At 28.9% G+C, this 21,881-nt stretch overlaps 1 protein-coding gene across 3 annotated transcripts in view; it reads left to right on the forward strand.

Moving 5' to 3' along the window:
- The window catches only part of LOC147068210 (lachesin-like), a 142,062-nt gene that overhangs the window by 95,207 nt on the left and 24,974 nt on the right, over positions 1–21,881 (forward strand). For all 3 annotated transcript variants that reach the window (XM_085952656.1, XM_085952658.1, XM_085952657.1), the window contains exons 6-7: positions 1,547–1,675; positions 19,807–19,981. In XM_085952656.1, coding sequence (XP_085808782.1) covers positions 1,547–1,675; positions 19,807–19,981 — 304 coding nt within the window. The remainder of the gene's footprint in view (positions 1–1,546; positions 1,676–19,806; positions 19,982–21,881) is intronic.

The raw sequence follows: 21,881 nt of genomic DNA on the forward strand, positions 1-21,881 counted from the left end.
CGTTGAATAAGAGAAGCGAAATTTGCCACATCATATAAAAATTAAAAATTACGTTTCTTGATACTGCTATTGAAACCTAAAATTTATGCAAACGTAACTGCACCGTTTATATAATATAATTTTACCGAGGCGCTGGTATATTATCGCCTCAAATGCACCGTTTAAATAATGTGTGTTTCTAAATAACATTCAAGTCCATTCAAGGTTAGATATTTAAAATGAAAACAAAAATAAAACTCAGTATATATTGGAAAAGAGATTGGATTGGAACTGGCAGTGTCCATTATTGACATATTTACATATTTGACAATAGAAAGCGAGATGTTTCCAATAATACGCACAATATTGCAAGTTATAAACCTTTAAATCTCGAAAAATAATAACTTGGCAATTTCTCGTCACCAGGTTATAAAATCAGGTCATAATCAGTTTGAATCAATCGAAATTGAAATGTAAAAGAGATATTATTTTAAATAGTTTTCATTATATTTTATTTATTTTATAAATTCTAATTATGTCATGTGCGGTAAAAAGTCGCCTGCGGTGAAGTTTTGTTAAGTATTTATAGAAATTCAAAAATAAAATTTTGCTTGTGCACTACATTTGTAAGCTGAAAACTTTTAATCGGTTAAATAATAGGTAATATATAATTTTATATACAGTAATGTCGTAATGTCGATGTTAATCTCTTTACTGTCAGAATTATTTGCATTTTGACATGCATTATTATCGTTAAAGAATGTAATTATTATTTTTCTGATAAATATTGTTATATTATGTATATATTATTATATATAAAATTTTGTTATATCGATCAATATCAATAAGCGCAGCCGGTGACTTCAACTAGTAAACTATAAAAATCAGGCTTATTTTATACAATTTATTAATACCTAAAAAAGTATATGGATATTAAAGTAGTTTGACTATATTGTGATAGTCAGAAACACTGAATTCAAATATATGTTATATAATCCACGGAAGAGTATACTTTTGGTTATTATGCTTGAGAAAATATAGCAATACTGAGTGAAGAGAGACTAAACTAGGTACATAAACAACTAATGACAATTGAAAACAAATATTTTCTCCTTCCAACTTATAAACAGGGTGACGATTTGTTACAGTATTTGTTATATTTAAGTAGGTATTAAAAGTTCATGAATATTATGCTGTTTATTTTATTTTCGAATACAAAGTCGTATTGTTAAACTTTTGTATCGAATTCGTATCAAAAACTCAAGTTCCGTGCATTATTTTATTCAAGTGTCAATATTATGCGTAGCGGGACTTTTATCGCTTTCACACCACCAACTTGGTGTCGGGAGAACCTTTGCAAGAGAAGTTAAACCGTCCCATCTAGAGAAAAGAATGGGTCAAATTACTAGTGATTTGATTTTATTGCCGTAGAAACTTTTCAATGACCTCCTAATGGCTTTACGAGCGGACGATTGGCCGTCGTTTGGCGATTGACTATATGTTTGGCTCCGTATTGATAGCACCAGTCCAAAGTGTTTATCCACTGTTTTTCTTGTTTGTTTCCTAGTAACGGTGCACGAAGGAGAGCAGCTCAACTTGGCGCGGATAAGTCGCACGGAGATGGGAGCCTATCTATGTATAGCCACGAATGGAGTTCCACCGTCAGTTTCCAAAAGGATCATTGTTGATGTTGAATGTAAGTTTCCTTCATATTTTTTTTTTGTATTCCAATTTATAAATAGATACTCGTTTTTCTTTATGTTAACTATCAATTCGTGTTGGAAATGCATTTTATTATTATTATTTTTTAAATTTAATAAGATGATAATTTTTATCGTACTTATTACACTTTTAATATCTGGGCCGGTTTCCTCCGCCTCGGAGAGATATTTTCAAATTAAGAATATTCAACACAACAGGCCTTTATAAATTCAAAAAGTGACAAAAACAAACAACTTATACATTGAAGTATCCTATCAAATAATATTATGTCAATAACTCTTAGTAATTAAAATGATAAACGTTTAGATGTGAACCATCAGCAGTTTTTTTACGCCTGGGAATATCTCCAGATAGAACCAGATACCCAAGACAGATCGCTATGCTCTAGAGTGAGCTTTGACTGAGTTTACTGAAAGACGTAATTTAATAAAACGTCACATAGGAGACAAATGCACGGAAACTTAACAGAATTAAATGAATTTAATGACATATAAGACAGAAAAAAACAAAGCTAAAACAATACTGACAAACACAACTATATGAAGAGATCTTCATATCCGCAATAAGATGCCGTATTTTTTTAAATGGAATATATTTGGCCTTTGTATAATAATTGAATAGAACCCAACCTTCAGCCCATATATAATAGACAATATTCTTAGAAAATACATAGTGCCAACCACTAAAAACAAAAAACAAGTGAACCAAAAATGCATAGTCATGTAGAAAATGTAAAAAATAAAAAACGTTCATTGAGTCATGCTGGTGTCGCTGTATCGTGGTACGCGTGAGGTGACTTCATTGTTGTTCTGGTAATTTTGGCAGATTTTGCCAAGTGACAATGTTCGTTTAAAGCTTCAAATGTGCTACGGGATGGGAGCATCAGTCTGATAACATTTTAAATACCAAGAAAAACGACATTATATACTATTTCACGTAGCAAAAGCTTACTGTGACAGCACATGACAATACATAGCGTGATCATAATGTATTTGAACCTTTATACACTTGTACTTGTCAAACAAGTGTAAACTCTACTAATTAGCGTTTTAAAAAGAAAAGATTACTAATGATCAGTACTAAACGTGTAAAAACAACCCCTTATGGTATATGCTGTTATAGACAACCATTGCGTCAGCATAATGGATCATTTAAGAAGGTGTACAGTTAAAATATGAATACCAATATACCAGGAAAAAATAATGATTCTTCAAAGAAACGTATTAAAAATATTTTCCTTTGAGAACTTTATTTTAAAAATCTAAAAACTCCAGATTGTCATTTTGTTTACAACATCTTGATAACCAGTATAGGTTAGGTTGTTGTTTTATATAATATGTTACTAATATATTATGGCAACACCAAAAGTGACATTGTACGCATGCATATATACATATTTTTTTCATTTTCACAGTATGTATACACTAAATAAATTTTGTCAATTTTACCTTGAACGATAAATAAGAATTTATTACATTTAATGTTAAATTATGTCAAAATTGTAAATGTTATTTTTTTTTTTGTTCGGATTGAAACAAAAATCTCTAGAGCAAAATAAAATAAAACGTTAACAATTTGCAAATGGGACTGAAGTACCTAGCTGAAACGTTAGGTAAAGGTACAAGTCGTTGAGAATTAATTATCCAAATGACGTATTGAAAATATGTTGAGCCAATTGAGGATACAGTGTTCTGTTTTGCGATAACGGGCGATGCTTAGCAAAACTGCCGTAAAACGAACATTTTGTTTTCCCTACAGCATTCTGGAAGCTTGTTTTATCAACAGCCTATGTTGTTTAGTTATCAATTAGTATAATTAACAACCCTCCATTTTCAACGGCCGTTAGTTTTATAATACACAAGCCATTCTAATTTTGGTTTTACAAAAGATATTTCATATTAAAACGCTTGGTCTTTTGCATACAGATTATTTCAAACCCTTGTGCATATAACAAAATAAATAACAGAGCCATTTGATTTGTTTTTTTCTAAATATTAATTAATTAATTTCCATTAAAAATCTAAATATAAATATACTTAAATTATGTATGATTTTTAAATAGTATCTTCAGTAATTTCTGTCATTTTGCAAACCGTGGTATAAGTTATGATGGAATAACAGCTAATTTTTTTCATACTAATAAAAATATCAATAATTTACTCAGTGTTGTTGAATGAATGAATGTAACTTTAAAGTAAAATTAACTAAATACTATTTTTTATATCAAAAAACAATATGAAGTAATATATTATATGTTGCATAATATTATAAAAAAGTTACCATAAAGCATCAAACAAAAAGTTAAAAACCTCCTCTTAAAACCAATGTCTAATGAAATAAATCCAAATGGTATCTCAGAAAAACTAAGTAAGTATTAATCATAATCTGTATATTAAAAGTGGGTGACGCTGGTATAATCTTTTGGCTAAACGCATATAATATGTCACCGTTAAGTTAGGCTTGCTCGGTCGTTATTATTATAAACACATCGTTTGTTTTTCACTGCTATCGTCGCCTCACGATAGTAACCGATTTCAGTGGAGTATAAGATTAAGCATTGCTTAAGATCACTTAAATGTGACTAAGCATTTGGCCATATTATATATATACATTGCATGACTTAGCACTATAGTTATATAATAGTAGTTTCGTTTCTATTTTATCTATCCACGAAATAATATTATAGTTGCATTAAATTTTTTTTTTAATCTAAACTATCAAATTATTTGTGATTCAAAAATAATTAATTGTAATAATATGTTTGTAGTTGCCAACATAATTATGATATACTTATAAATTAGAAGAAAATTATAATATATCATATTATGAGATTGTTATAAATATTATTCCTTATTTACATTATGAATAAAAATACATATCGCTTTACTAAAAATATCGGTACTGTTCGGTTATACCGGACCCAGCGGAAAACGCATTTTGAAAATAGCCGATAAACTGGATTATTTGTTAGGTTAACCTAACCAAACCTAACCTAACCTAACCTAACCTAACCTAACCCAACCTAACCGAACCTAAACTAACCCAAACTAACAAATAATCCAGTTTATCGACTATTTTCAAAATGCGTTTTCCGCTGGCTCCGGTATAACCGAACAGTACCAAAATATCTACTGTTTTTCTAGAGAAAATTCATTCATTCATTTTGTTTCATAAAAATGACCGTATTTTATTTAAAATTCATTTCTACGAAATAGAAAGCTTTTTGTTGCCAGTTTATTTTACTCTCAAATATTTGACAACTTGTATAACATAACATATTATTATACCGGAAATGACGTGACAATTTACTGTCATTTTATTTCCGCTTCCTTTGGAATCCCATTTTACAATATTAACAATGGAAGATAATAAAGAAAAAAAAAAAAAACAATGGAAGATGCCTTATGTAAACAAAAAATCGCATTTACAAAAAGAAAAACAAATGTATTATTCAGGATTAAAAGCTTATTCTTTTAAAAACGAAACAATCCAAGAAGTATTCACTGTTATTTTAAGAGAATTGAACGCTCTAAGAGAAATGAGGTCTGACGTTTTCTAAGAGGTTTAATGTTTATACAACAAATATGCATACAATTAATTAAATGTCAACCAAACTAGCTGACAAACAATAAATAACAATGAACCTTAGTAAAAAAGGTTATTAGCTATTTACCTAAATATCTTGGATTTCAGTTACATTCAAAATATTTTAATAGACTAGGATACACATCGTGATACCCGAGGACTAAAAGTTGTAAAAGACGAATAAAAATGTAATGAAAAGTTAAATATATGCAAACTTAATACTCTTTTCAAGAAATTACATATTATATTTGTAATAATATCTATCATTTATAAAACAAAATACATGCAAATAATATATTGAGGAAATTTATTGTTAAACCATTATATTGTATAAGCCTTGGTATTAAATGCAGTTATTTTTAATGTTATAAACATTGTAATAATAGTTCCAACAAGTATAATTTTAGGGCCTTTACAAGAGCATCAAAAAATTTTGTTATATGAAAATGAATAATAAATAAAATTGAATATTATTTTATTCTTTATTTAATGCAACATATATGAAACATACTCATGAAAAATGCAATGAATGGAATAATACAAATATGAAAGATGGTCCTGATTATTAACGCAAATTGAAATAATACGTCACATGCATGTTCCCACGAAATTTCGGCTTGGTTAGTGATTGCATAAATAAATAGATAGGTAAATCACAGCACCAATTATTGTTTATTAAATTACTATTGAAAGTAAATATATTTTATTTACTTTTATGTATTAAAAGTAAATATTTTTCATGTTATATAATTATATATAATATGTACCTACTTACAAATAAATAATAAATTCATTATTGCTACTTACTTATAGTACCTACCTCGGTAGAATACGATTAATAACAGATTTTCATTGAATTCCAAACAAAGTGCGTTAAATTGCGCCCCATAAACTATACGGTTGACAAAACTTGTCTACAATTGCGACCTAAATTTCCTTTTAACAGAATTTACCGACCGGCGTAGCAGGAAGATGCTACGAATGCCTACGACAGTACGTCAACCGGTCACAATGTGTCCGCTCATTCGGCTCATAAGCGTTTGTCAAATAACTAACCGTAGACAAAAGAAACGTTCACTACAAGTTGTTATTTAAGAGAATGCCACTTTCGTAGAGCGATTGCGGGACCAAATAAAAGACCCGTCTCATCTCTGTTCTACGGTATACATCATTTTAACAGTGAGGCCTGACAACCACAGAAAACACTGAGCTGCCAGTGACGTGCAAAGGGTTATGAAACTGTAAAATTACTTCCTGATTATTATTCCATCAATTGAGTATTCACATTTTATAATCAAGTGCTCTAGAGTTTTTTATTCAATTTAAGATAGTCATATGAATTACTTTACCCGTTGTTTATAACAAAATATCATGAGCTATATAAGAATGTAAATTCGATAAAATCTATCTTAAATTATTCGTTAGACTCACTGTTAAAGCTTTTTAAAGATTTATATTTTTAACAATGTGTCAGAAAAAATTAACATAAGGCAAATACTGATGAGGTGAAAAGACAATGTAAAAGAATTCATCTGAAAGTCTCTAGTATCTACCATAAGGCTTATAGAAAATAGAAAATAATAGAGAAAACTTGTCATTTATTGTTCCTAATGTAAATTTATTATAGTCATTTTATTATGATATTTTAATATAAACACATTGAGTGAATTATATTGTTGTATCTTATTTTTAAATTACTACAATCATATTATGTATATCTCAGTCGCCTACATGATTTATATATCTAAGCAGACATTGAAATGAAAAAAAGTATCTTGCTAGAATCGGGATTCAAACCCGTCTTCAGAAGTATATATTATACTCCTCAATCTTCGTAATAATATTTATTTCAATGTATTTTTTAATTGAATTTTTACATTAACAAGATACCTACAATATATTTTTTTAAGTAATTAGTATTTTATTATCCAATGATTTGATGGTAAGTATATGTAGTTTTATCTATTATCGCATGCAATGATTGCATAAGTAAAATAACCAATTTAGCATTTTATAATTTAATAGGAATTAATTATTGTTTGTTATCTAGATTCTAGATTAGTGAATACAAGTAGTGAAAAATAGATTAATGAATAAGAATATTTATAAATATGTATATATTGTTATGTAAGCTTAAATTTGAAATTAATTTTCATCGTGCACCCATGCATAGATATGTTAAATTATATATGACTTTCATTATTTATTTACAATTCAAGTTAATTCATTTAAAATAACGTTATATTCAATAGTTAAATAACGACAATGCAACTATATTACAATAAATTGACAGTTTAAGAAAGCTTCGAGAAAGCCATGGGGGGCTTTTACACGACTAAAGAAGATATTATATAGCCACGACCACCTGGGGAATGAGAATGGTTAGATGCTATGTCTTGGCAGTCCTAATATTTGAAGTGAGGCTTGGGCACTTTTGGAAGCTTTTGAAATAAGAGTGTACAGACGCATGCTCCATATCAGCTGGAAAGACAAAGTTACAAATGTCGAGGTGATGACGTCAAGATGAAACAGATCAAAGAAATAATCAGAGAAATAATAACAATAGAGTTGGTATACTTTGGTCACGCAGAGGTATCTCGAGAGATCTCACCTTCTGCATCTTACTATTGAAAGGAAGATAGATAGGGAGAAAATGGCCCAATTTATTGCCGACGTCTGATAACAGATATGGTATAAAAAGAAGAAGAAACCTTATTTATCAATAACATTTTCTATAATGATATTTTTTCTGATACTGGTAGATGATCATCATATTATTTGCATTATATTATATGTATATAATTATTTATACCTATAAAGGCATGCGTAATTATTAATGTACATTGAAAAATGACTTTTAAAGAAAAAATACCCATAAAATGGAATAAACGTCAAATAAATTAAGTATTAACGATTCTCGTTTTGACAATTCAAATTACAAGAGCGTGTACATATACGTTAATAGCATGGTGGAATGGGTTTGATGTTAGTTTTAAAACAGATTATTGGCTTTATTGAAAGGTTTATACCCTTAGTCGTTGCCAAGTATACCTAATATTGAATGCGTAATCATTTCCTTGCAAAACCCCTCTTATATCATGCTCCACTTATAACATTGACGTTGAACGAGGTCAAAATATAGAGAAGCATTGCGATGGGTTGTAAGTCCAGAATTATAGTAATTAGGTAGTAACAATTGTTATTCCACAATGAATTTCGTTACATTTATTGAAGTTTTAAGTGAGTTTTCTACTTATTTTATTATGCAAACTAAAATGAGTTTGAGTTTTAACTTACGTGTAATAAAAATATTCTGCGTTTAATTATATTTAATGTAATTCTAGTTTATGAAAATTAAACTTATTTACATTCGGCAACTTTAGAATGTAAAAACGCGGTGTGTAGGTAGACACTATTACAGGATGCTGGAATCAGGTCGGTTTGAATAAGAGACTCTCTTAAGGCATCTATAGCACGTGGCCGAGTCAATTCCAGTGTCGCTTCGTCACCTTCGATGTGACAAGAGGCTGCATAGTTCACCCTCTTATCTCCTCGTTACAGTATCCACCGCAAGCATGTGTTCTCGAAACTCAGTATACGATAGCTCTGAGGCTTTGTTATTTGACATAACACGCTACCGAAAAACAGCATCGTTAAAATATGTACAAGCTTCAAACAGGCGGTATTAATTATTGACAACCTATTAAGCATTACGCTATGTACTCTTCAATTTTATATTAACTTAAACATTATATAAGTAATATTTTTTTAAAGTCCGAACTAATAACAACAGCTATTTTAATTATATGATTTATTATTGTGTTTAGAAAATTTAACTAATTTTGAATATATCACTACGTGTTAGTACCAGATTAATTATCAGCCATTGGCATAATTTTCAAATCTAAATTAATGACATATATGCGGATTAGTACGCCAACATTGTTATTAACCATTATATCGTTATTCGGTATTTAACATACATACATTACATTACATACGCATACATTAAATTTCACAAACTATTACCATCCAAAAACTGGAGTACAAAGCTAACAGAATTACAAAACAGCTTTTGAATCAAGTTTAATATAATTTTGAAGCGTTGTTTATACAAAGCGTTTGAGAATTCATAATGACCCTCAATAGTGAAGTTAATCATAAAAATACAAAATTTACTTATTTATGAATATGTTCAGAATAAAATAATTAAAAACAATTAACCTACATTCACTTTTGTTATAAGTACGTATGGGTATTTTATTCCATATTGCAGCAATAAGAGTTAATTTGTTACATATTATAAGAACTAATATATTCTAATTTTTGGAGAGTTTTTAATGTTTATTTTATGTAATCAAATATTTAATAACCTACATAAAGTAATGGTTCATTAGTTCAACTACTCTTAACGTGCTTGAATTATATATTTGTTTTCAAATATTTTTTTGTTAAAACTTTAATTACATACATTCCCACAAAGAATTCATAGATGAACAAAACAAACATCAACACTATACGACTATAAAAATAGAAATTTATTACCATTTTCATTCCTAAGCGGATATAATGGATTCCATCCAATATTTTTTTGTAATCTTAAAAAAATTATATATACACTGTATCAAAACCAATTATTTTGCATTGATTATTTAATTCAACGTAAAATTTCTGTTTCTTTTTTTTGCGTAGAAACATTGTTACCTTTTTTACCAACAACAACAATATTCAACAATAAATATCATCAATGCAGTATAATATTTCCATAAGTTCAAAAAAATATTGTTCTGAGAGCTTAAGTGATTAAAGAAAGCTTTTTGCTTGATTGCAAACACGTCTATAGCATCCTAATAATTGCAATTTAGTTAATGTTTATTCAAAAGAAAATTTTTTTAGCATGTTATTAATGCGTTTGATTAAACTATCTCATTCTAGTTAACTGACGTAATATACTTAAATATGATTAAAAAGTTTTAGTTTAAAGTAAAGGAAAATAAATCAATAACCATTGTCCATTATTAATCGCGCTATTAACAAATTAAATCTCTAAATTGACTATATTATATTTCCTTAATTGGGATACGATAATTTTAGATGTTTTTATAATAATTTTATAAATAATTTTCCAAAATGTTATAAAATCTTTTGATGTTTTTTCTTTTTGTTTTGAAAATATAGCATTCTAATCCAAAAGTGTCGAATACTGGCAGTTTCGCCCTACTTTTGTATGTCATTGGCATTCACACATGCCGTGTTGTTTTATTTGGGGGAGCACAACATCAGTTGACAAGGCGCGCGCCGCAGTGCCGGAAAATGCGGCACCCCGCGAGACGGAGGGGCGCGGGTTAAAACTAAGAACATTAGACAGCCACTCAGTTTAACAACCTGTGCGAGCGGCGGAGGTGTCTATTGGGATTACCGCACACAATCTGCCAGTCTTTATACATCCGACATGACGTAACAAAACCCACAAAGCCTACTTTTGCCCCATACCTACCCCGTCTAACCCGGTTTGCACCCTCGCGTCATCCCCTCGAGCTTAAACGGGGTATAACACTTCAGCGGGTATTAATAACTTTGTACTTTTAATGTGTTACCGTGACGCATAAGCCGGGTGCTTAACGTGCGACTGACCGTAGTTGATTATTTAGCATTTTTATTGAATAATAAAAACAGGGTCATTTCGCCTGCTTAGAATTGCTTTCAGATAGAATTTTGAGAAACATAACATTCTTGATACTTAAATGAACGAAACTAAGTCTTAAATTCATATCAATATTTTTTAATATCAAATTATATTAGGTATAATCGTTAATTTGAAAGCACCGACAATTTCTCTTTACATTATTATTTACGTGTAAATTTTATGAATTATATTTTACGTACTGAAAATAATATATTCGTCAATTTAAATATTAACCAATATGAGAATTATTAAATTAAATATATGTACCTTAATACCTTGGAACAACTACACAGAAAAATAAATTAGAAAAAAATAGAGAAATGGGATTTAAATACAACATTGAAGGCATTCTTTTATATTCTTAGGATTTTCGTTAGTTATTGTACCCGTAGCTATATCACCATATTATGCAATCAAGTGTGATTCGGTAAACTTTTTCGTAGATTTTTTCTAAATTTATAATTCAAATGTATATGTAATACATGTTCAATAAAATATGTTGCATTCTTGTGTATGATTTATCAAATATAAAATATTTTCGTTAACTTTAAAAAATCAATCGAGTCTTAACAATATAAATTACTTGTGTTGTAAAATAGTAGCTACATTCTGTGTTTGTCACAAATTAAAATATTATAGCATCCGATAATGAAATTTCTCGTACAATATAGACCTATAAACATTGTCCATTGGGCTATACAATTTATCGTAAATGACACGTTTATTCTCTTCGGACTAATAAACTAAGTACAGAATAGCTGATAACCCGACAACAATCCCAAGACACGTGATAAAGCAGATGAGATTTAGTTATGACCTTATATTAACCTTTAGTGTATAATATATCGCATCATAGTCTTTTGATAACACTACATGATATATTGACCAGTTAACTATTATTCGCTCGCTGTCACTAATTTTACGTATACAAAAATAAACACAATTTTATAAGCGTATTTTTTTTAAATTTATTATAAAACATCCAATTCAGCCTCATATAAAAGTCAACAATGTATTTAAACCAAACAATAAAATAATACACAATTTTGATGAATCTCATTGGAACTTACGTATAAAAAAAACCAAAAAAAGTTAGATCCAAGCTAGTTGCCATCGTATTGGCGGATTTTAAACTTAGATTAACGTAGTTGTTATGTTGACCCGGACAGTGAAAAAGATGCAAATTAAAATCCCATTTGATTCATTTTTTTTCCTGTGATTTTTTCTAATAGATGTTGTTTCTGATGTTTTTTAAAATTATATCTTTTTGGTATTTTTTGTGTTAACATTACACAATAAAATATTGTATGTGTGCAATCATAAATATTTTTTTTTAATTATCAAAATAATAAATAGGTATCAATTATTTTTTATTTGAAAATCACACTATAAAAACTACGATGTATTTAAAAAATAACATTTTTATAAGAATCTTTAGATGAGGCTGAATATTTTTTCCAGTAAATGGATTCATATATGTATATAGTGCAATATGTCAATAAAATTTTGTATTTTACTTATTTAACTGCATATCTTTATAATATAAATTATTTAAATGAAATCGGTAATAGAGTCTGTAACCAATAATTATTAAAAAGGTTGATGTTCAACAGCTTCAATTTAGACCGTTACAAAATTGTACGAATAATCTGTTTAATATAATTCTATTGTTGCAATTGTAAGCTGGTATAATAAATTTAATGTACCCACATTTTCATATTACATTATGTTTATAATAAATAACTCCTCTTTTCCATCGTGGTTTTGTTGAATTATTTCGAAATATGAACATCATAAATCAACATAAATTTAGTGATGCGTTATCATGCACTAAAGCTTTATTATTAAATCTATGTTTAAAAAAATTAATATTTTCAATATGAAACCAAACAGCTAAAATAACAACGACCTGCCGATCGCTTTAATAATATAACAAAAAGAGTGTTTTCATTTTTTCATGCAACTTAAAACTAACATAAAAATTCCAAAGTGTGTTGGGATAATATTAACTTAACAATATTATATAATATGTAAGTATACTTGATATAAATCTTCAAACAAGACACTGCTTAATGAATAGTAAGGTACGAGTATTATATACCTATTATATATTCTAAAATAATTATACCTAATTTTTTTCAATGAGCTTAACGATAATTTTAACCCAAATGATAATTTTAAGTCAACAAAAGCCATAATCATAGAATCGCTCATATTAACGTACACCTGAGACATAAAAGATGACATTTATATCTTAATAATACATTTTTTATAAGGTAATCTTTGACACATTAATTTGATTATTTTTAAAGTTATGGATTTATATAAATTGTATTTTAATTATTTTAAAATATTTCAATGGTATATTTTATCTAATATACTTTTCTTGGTATTTATGAAGACGAGACTATTGCTATGTATAATTAGGTTTAGTAGGTAATTTTTAAAAACATTAGCTCCCTTGACATCACAGTTTTTAGATAAACGCAAATAAAGATTTTGCCACTATACAATTTATTAAATATAGGACCCTCTACTCAACTATATCTAGTTAACCGATGTATTTACGGCATAGAGCTTTGTGTCACTAATCAATATAATTATGGCATTATTGAAACCGGGACTAACACAAAACAAGCATTTTTGTACTTAAAAAACCGAACTTATCATTAAATAATGAAGTTATATTTCAAACAGTCTTTCAATTACTAACAAATAAAAGTATTTTAAATTTCGTTTGAATGAGAAAGCGGAAATTTCATCGAAGCGAATTATTATATTCAAATTTGAATGAATTATAAATGACAAACCTTTTTCAAAATTTTAACTCTCTGCTATCCTGTAAATTTTAATACGTCTCGCGCTGATCGAATCCCCTTTACAAGAGAGCACTTGGACCATAGTGGTGGCAATATGCTGGGTCGGGCATTAGATTAATTGAAATTTATTTGCACAGAGAATACAAGCTGGGACTCGCTTCCCATTTGAATGTAATCCAGGCACGTTCCAATCGAAAAATAATCCGTTGCCAAACAACATCGGTCATTTCTATGCGGAGAAATTCTCGACGTAAGAAAACTCACAAATTTCCCCCTTCGCGTGACATGCCCGTACCGATGCAACTCGGTCGAAATTTTTTGCGGAAACCCTTACCGGAAAAGGGTTTTCATAACATGAATTGAAATTATTTTGAATTCGAATACCTATGAAACGCAAACGAATAAAATCATTTTATTTCACTGCGTCATGCAGTATACTGTCTACATTATAATTATAGAATATGAAATTTCTCCAAATAATTGTTATTATTCACGCTAATAATATATACTGTTCATCGATTTTTAACAACATTAAATATTAGTGTAATTGTAGATTTAGTTGGAGCCCACGATATCCAAGCGGTTACCGTGTCGGCCTATAATATCGTGGATAGGTACCGTGTTCAAATCCCGCGTCTGGCTAATTCACATGTTGTTTTTTAATGTGTATTTGGACCAGAGTATAGACCTAATAAGTTGATAAAGTGAAAACTAAAATCTGCAGCCTGTAGAATCTTCTTTATATCGAATGCGGTAAAAAAAATATTGGAATATTTGAATATCTATTCTATTTCTTTTTGTTTAAAAAGCATTATAATATTATAAGCTCTAAACACACATTTATTAAGATAGTATGCTTATAATAATAATTTATAGTTATACATATTGCATTACCGTCATTTCATTTTAATGCCTTATAGATCATAAGATAAACTAATACCCATAGCAAATATTGTCTCTATTTCTTTTAATCTGCTGTGCGGAATTATATGTTTCTGTGCGACAAAGTTTAACCCGTTTTTCTTTCGCAAGCTCCAAGATACTTACATTTAACAAAAACCTCGCTTTTTTTAAATTCAATTAATTTTTAAATATGTAAAAATAAATAATCTGGTGGTTTGAATATATTTTTTTGTATAGCACAAAAACAAAAAAAGGAATTTTCGTTTATATTGACCGAGTTAGTGCTTCATAAATAAATGATGCGAGGAGAAATCGGTGTAATGCGCAGCAATATTTAATGAATTTCATGGCCGCGCACCCACATTGGTTTGAGGGTACTATGTTTGACAACATGGACAACTGTACTAAATCGATTTGAACATTTAAAAATAAAATATTAATTCTTAAAAATACATACTCTTTTTATGTTTCAAATAATTGCACATATTTCATGTATGATACCTTAGGGCATAAAGAGTAAATTCTTAAGTGACTTTTTATCCATTTCAATATAATACAGATAAATTTGCTCGTCTACCTAACGAGTGTGTTCCAATTACGGATATCCTAAACGGGGCGATGTGTACGCTAAAACAGCATAATTAAGTAGGCCCCTTTCTACCGTCACATTTTCACATACCTACTCTACGCGTCGAGGCGGTCAAGTTTAACGAGAAAGTCAATTTTACAGAATTGATGAACATATAAATGCGTCACTTAAACATACTCGTTAAAAGGCGTCCATACAAATCCCATGGCAGCAATATAACCCGACCAAGTAATGCCATTCTCCCGGCCCAAATAAACATAAATGCCTGTACCGGGACATGTTTGTATTATTGGATACATTATTCTCATAATCTTCTCTAATAAAGCGTGAACATTTCCATTCCGATTAACTTCCACAATAGAACGGAATGACCACGTGTATATTATTAAGCGACTTTCACTGCTAACAGTTGAAGAACCAACGACCGTTAAATTTAACAAGCAAATTAGCCATACCTGTTAAAATTAGCGGGTAAAACAGTTTTATAATTCATTTTCGTTCTCATTAAACTTGGGAACATTTGTTAATCATTTATTTAGTTTATTCAAATGAATTCTATTTAATTAAAGTGGGACAAAGGTACCCTAAATAAGTATTAAATGTAGTATTTTATGTGATCGTCAAATATGTGTTCTTATGATGAGAAAAAATATGATATTAAAAGCATATAAATATATTTTCAACAATCTTTTTGAAGTACCATTTCAAATGGCAGGTACCTAACTAGTATTTTGACATCCAAACGCGCATATTATATTTTTTGCTACTTTTATCTTTCTTTTTTGACGTTTTGGTTTCATTGCAGAATTCATTCTCAAATGATAATATTATATTTAAGTGTACTGATAGATGTATGAATACGAATTCAATACTTATTAAATACCTACACAATTTTTATATATAAAAAAATACTCCTCGTATATTATAATATGTACTTACATGAAAAATAAAATAATTAATAGTGTAAAATAATGATAATGTATTTTTTTTTTTAAATAAGTACTTATATAAATACAACAGTTTCTTATTTTATTGGCTTTACCATTTGATGGGCACATTTTTTTAACTAAGTGGTTCATGCTCTGGGTCTAAAGAGACATTGAAAAAAATAACCTGTGAATTGCTATTATAATCGGGAGTCAAACCCAAAACTCACGACTGTATAAACCGAATCGTTAACTCTCGGCCACCTCGGACGCGCGTAGTAATATTTTTATATTAAATATTTAATATGATCATCAAATCTAAGTACATCTTTAAATAATATATAAGTTTTTTAATTGAAACATTTTGAATTAAATTTGTGTCATAATCTAGTTTTTGTATAGTCACACTCAGGAAATATAAAAATAATGGGATGTTGATTGCCTTCATGGCGAGGTTGTAACAATGTTTAAAATTGGTGTACGGAAAAATATGGGATAAACACGACGTGTTAAAGAATGTGTCGATTTGAATAGTTACGTCTGTATCATAATACGCATTAAAGTTTGTCACGTAAACGAAACGTTCATTTAATATCGTCAATATTTAAAGCCACTCAGTGTGCTTTGTGTTTTATGTCCTCACGGTCATAAATTAGCAAATTTAAACCGACTTCAAAACATTGGTCTATGGCGACTGGCTACCACATTTCTGATTTATTAATCTATTCTGTTGTCACAATATTCAATCTGGTAAAATCGATATTTTTATTAAATATAAAATACATTAAAACTTTCAAAAAAAATCTACTACATTCTAATAACCGTAAATTAATAATGCTATGTGATAATAATGACCCTGACTTAACACTCATTTTATAATGATTATTTTTTATTTCCACGTTTTTATTAGCTCGTATTCTTGTTTGTCCGGTCCAGATTTTTTCTTGTGCAGTAAAAATTTGTTTGTCCAAGATTTTTAACTAACTTCCCGACTAGCTAGACATTTGAAACTTTTATAATATATCAGAACATGACGACAAAAGAATCCATTCTTATACTTAATACTTTTGGCCATCTTTAAACAGAATTGAATTCATTTTCAGTTAATTCTGTTTTGTATGTTTCGGAAAAAATCGTTAAAAGTAATATTTACTACTCACTATTATTGGTTGCTGAGTGGGTCCTAGCAACTAAATTATTAATATAATTATACGTGCGTTACTATGGAAATCAATATGAAATGTCAAAATGACATTTTTGTATTCTATAATATTTATTCAGTATTTCTATCAAGTACAATAAAATGTTTTTATTAATACATAGAATTGTCAAGTTTATATGATTCAACAGAAAATTTAAAAACGTTGTATATAAAAAGTTACCTTGTAATTATTATATTGTAAGTTTATCTTAAATTTGAAAAAAGAATTATTTTTGTTCTTATGTTTTTAGATACGTATTAAATAAATTAAATACTTTAATATAACCTATTAATTAATTGTATTAAATTGCAAGCTTCGTTTTCAGCTGCTGGATGCTCCTAGTAGTAAGCGGAGCATTTACTTACTTAAGGTATATACCGACATAAAAATATAGATATCATAATAACATTTATCATCTTCTTAAAACAACGATTTATAAATGCTAACCGTATTTTTGGAATATACTTTCTTCGAAAATAATATGAAAACTTTTATAGCAAATTGAAATTTAATACATTATTTTATTTGATGGTTTTCACAAAGATTTGTAAAAGCAAATAATATAAGAGTTCCAATCATACATGAACTGCCAGCAGTCAACATTGTGGTAAACTACAATCAATTCAATACATTCCCAGCATGGATAGGGTATAATATCATTGTTGTGCAAGATATAAACGGCTTAGCAAAAAGTAGACGAGGTTTTGTAAGGAAGGAAAACGTACGTGACTGCACAGTGTCGCAATGCTCAACTTTTTCAGCATATCCCAAGTCACTGAACATAATACAGATTACGTTGTAAATGTGTTATAAAAAATACCCAGCTTACTTATCCATTTAATACTTGGAATAATTTTATACATCATACATACGGTTCATTTTAGTTGTCTGTATTGCGAATATTTTAGATTAACCAAAAATTTACCACAGCTAATATTATATTTTTATTACGCAATTTATGATTTATTGATAGCTTCATAATTCAAAAATCGATTAAAATTAAATTTTACTAATACAACACATCATTAATTTAATATACTGTAAATTGGAATTTTTCAAAATGACATAGGTAGGTACAATATAAACCATTTTATTAAAAGTTACGTATCAACACAATTAACAAAATGATATTATTTTATATTGGTGATTGTAAATTTTCTTCAATATTTCTACAATTATCAGCTTGCAAATGAACTATTTTTCTTCCCTTTCCTGGTGCAACAACCGTATGTGGATCTTGACCTCTTCTAACATTTGCTTCCATCCTGGTTCGTCCTAAGCTGCTTCCTTCTCGTTTATGATGACCAAGATCTTTAAATCCATCTTGTATGAGGTCGACTAGGTTTTCGTTTGCCTTCCGCATTATTAATTATACACATAGTAAATAATATCAATCTACCATAACTGTATATTAATAAATCAACTGAACGATCGACATTTTTTGGAACTATAATATTCGTGGTAGCTTTAATAATAAATTGTAATTGTTTTTATCATATTACTTAAAATTTTCAACATACTTTCTTTTATACTTTATTGGTTGTTAGTTGTAATTAAATCATTTTTATATTTATTATATATTATGGTGCATTGGCCAATCTCTGTAAAAACTGCATAAACTCTTTTTTCTAAATAATAAATAAATATGATATTACTTCAATTAAAGTATATAATTTTATAGTATTATGTGTTAACTCTTCATGGAATTAGAATATAAATAAATAATTTTATATTTGGCCCAAAATGATTCTTGGCGACCGAGGAGTCAATTGAAAATATCGGTCTAAATATAAATAAAAATAACGGACAAAACCAGTCATAATAGATTATAAATTTATGTGAATGGTGACCCTGACAAATATTTTATTCGTATTAAGTATATATCCTAATTAATTTGGAATAGGAATATACCTATTAGAAAAATATTTTTGATAAATTCTATACGGAGCAACCAAATGTATATTTTTATATAAAATCTAAGGTGTCTATTTCATAAGGTATATTCATTTACGAATACTTTATTCCTAAATCGTGTATCTTACTTATTTAATAAAAAGAATAGTTTAATGGAATATTATATATTTTCACGATAAAACATTAGTAGTACTTATATAATTATTATTTTATTGGTAGTAAATATTACTTCAAGAATATTTGAAAATGTATTATCTTTTAAGCTATTTATAACTTTTTTAAACAATTTGCAATAATGAAAATCTTATTTAAGATCATTTAATATCATCGGTCAAAATCCTAAGATGGTATTATGATGATTTAGTGTTTATCAACCAGTTCTTTCAGAGATTACCTACATAATATATATAATATAGTATCTTATATTCAAATCATGCACTCTCATGCTTTTAAAATAATGGACAATTTCTATTGTTTTTAGTTTCGCCGATGATATGGGTCCCTAACCAGCTTGTCGGTGCTCCTGCAGGAACTGACGTCACCGTGGACTGTCACACAGAAGCGCATCCTCGCGCCATCAGCTACTGGGTATATGACAACGTGATGGTGCTACCGACTAAGAAATATGGCATCATAACCAATGAGAACTCTTACAGGTAAACACACTTAGTCTTATGTAGGTTTCATAAATTCTAAATGAGTACTTTATGTGTATTTTAACATCTTAAAAATTAAATATCGTTATTTAAATTTCACTAACGTTTCAATAACGGATCTAAAAATATTGTTCCCCATAATTTATTACGGTTTAAATTCTTTATACATAATTCTTACCCCACAATTCTTCGATTATAAAACTTTTAATCTCATGTATTGGAAAATGTGTCTTACTGCTGGCCATGATATTAAAATTGTGGACACAAAATCCAGCGTTACATAGAATGTTGTCAGCCGAGTGGTCGAACGTTCTCTTCCGATCACCGAAGTTAAACACCATCGGGCGCGGATACTACTCGGATGGGTGACAGTGTTGCCACCTTTTTCTATGCTGATTATAGTACAAAGGTGTAAAAATTATAGTATTTCTGAAAAATATATAGTACAGGAACATTTTACGTCTTGAATCCTTTGAAATTATAGTATTTTGGCATATTTGGTGTAAAACTATAGTATTTTACATTTTTCGCGAAATTTAAATTATAGTATTGTACTATAATTATAGTACGGTTGGCATCACTGATGAAAAAATAAATCGCACTCGAGTGGATTCGAACCACTGACCTTTCGGCTACTAGCCGAACGCGTTACCTTTGTGCCACAGCACGGGACTGTCATAGCTATGATTTTTACTGTACCTATAACAACTGCAAATTTCACAACTGGGAATAGAGTTATGAAATTAAGTTGTGTTACAGGTACAATAATTTTGCCAAGGCGTAGTAGGTTGGATCTCACTTATGACAAATATTTTTATATTTTATGTTAGTATTAATGTGTTTTATTTTAATTATTAATTCACTTTAGACGTTAATAAGTGAATACGTATACAATATGAAAAATAAAATTCCGAGTTGCTGTGGTGAACAATTATTTTCTTTCTTTTGTATTATAAAAATATTTAACAAACACGGATATCTATGAATGGTTCGGTGGTAGAATGCTAGCCTACCACGCGGACGTCTCGCGTTCGATTCCCTGCAAATGCAACTTTTTTTGTATTTTATTATTAGAATTTTAGTATTTCATACATTATTAAGTAATTTATATTATTTTTTTTTATTATTGATATGTATTTTAATTCATCAAATCCTGCTTAGACTAAACAATTATAATGTTTACTGCTGTAGATGAAAATGTCTTGCTAATGTAGAAGTTTTTTTTTTTTTTTTAAATAAAAACGCACAAACTATATACTTAACTTTTATCTAATATGACTTTAAAAAGTAACAAACACTATCTACATCAGTGGTCGGTAACCTTTTGAGAGACTGGGTAAAAAAATCAATTTTGGAAAAAATATTTGGTTAGTGAGTAAATGCTGAGTACATCCGCCACATGAAAGTACATTGGAATGTGGATATGTGTCTTCAATTGCTCTCAGACATATACATGTCCCAATGTATTTCTGTGTAGCGGAGGTACTCAGCATCAGGCTACTGATGCATTTTTTGTGTTTGTAATACAAAAAGTTCGAAAACTTCTCTCTACTATCTGTTTAGTTAATTGGAAGTTTTGGAATTAATAAATACCTACGCTCAATAGGTAACTATAAACCCTTTACAGTATAGATATTTTCTTTTTTAAACCATGTCCGATCCTAATAAGATCATATGGGCCTCCCCACAGAGTGGAGGTTTTGTATTAACTTTTGTTTTTACGAGAAATTGATGTCAGCTACTTGCTCAACCTATTAGATCCATACTCTAACTCATACACAAAATTGAAAAACAATATGTATACTTGCCAGATCCAGGCTTCGAACTTGGGATCCACGACGCTATAGTCCGACGCTTAAGTTGCTTAAGTATGAATTATTATTTTAAAAATTTTGATATG

This window comes from Rhyacophila brunnea, unplaced genomic scaffold (assembly GCF_057557595.1).
Source record: "Rhyacophila brunnea isolate RB1 unplaced genomic scaffold, BYU_Rbru_1.0 scaffold_3, whole genome shotgun sequence".
In the NCBI taxonomy this organism is placed as follows: domain Eukaryota; kingdom Metazoa; phylum Arthropoda; class Insecta; order Trichoptera; family Rhyacophilidae; genus Rhyacophila; species Rhyacophila brunnea.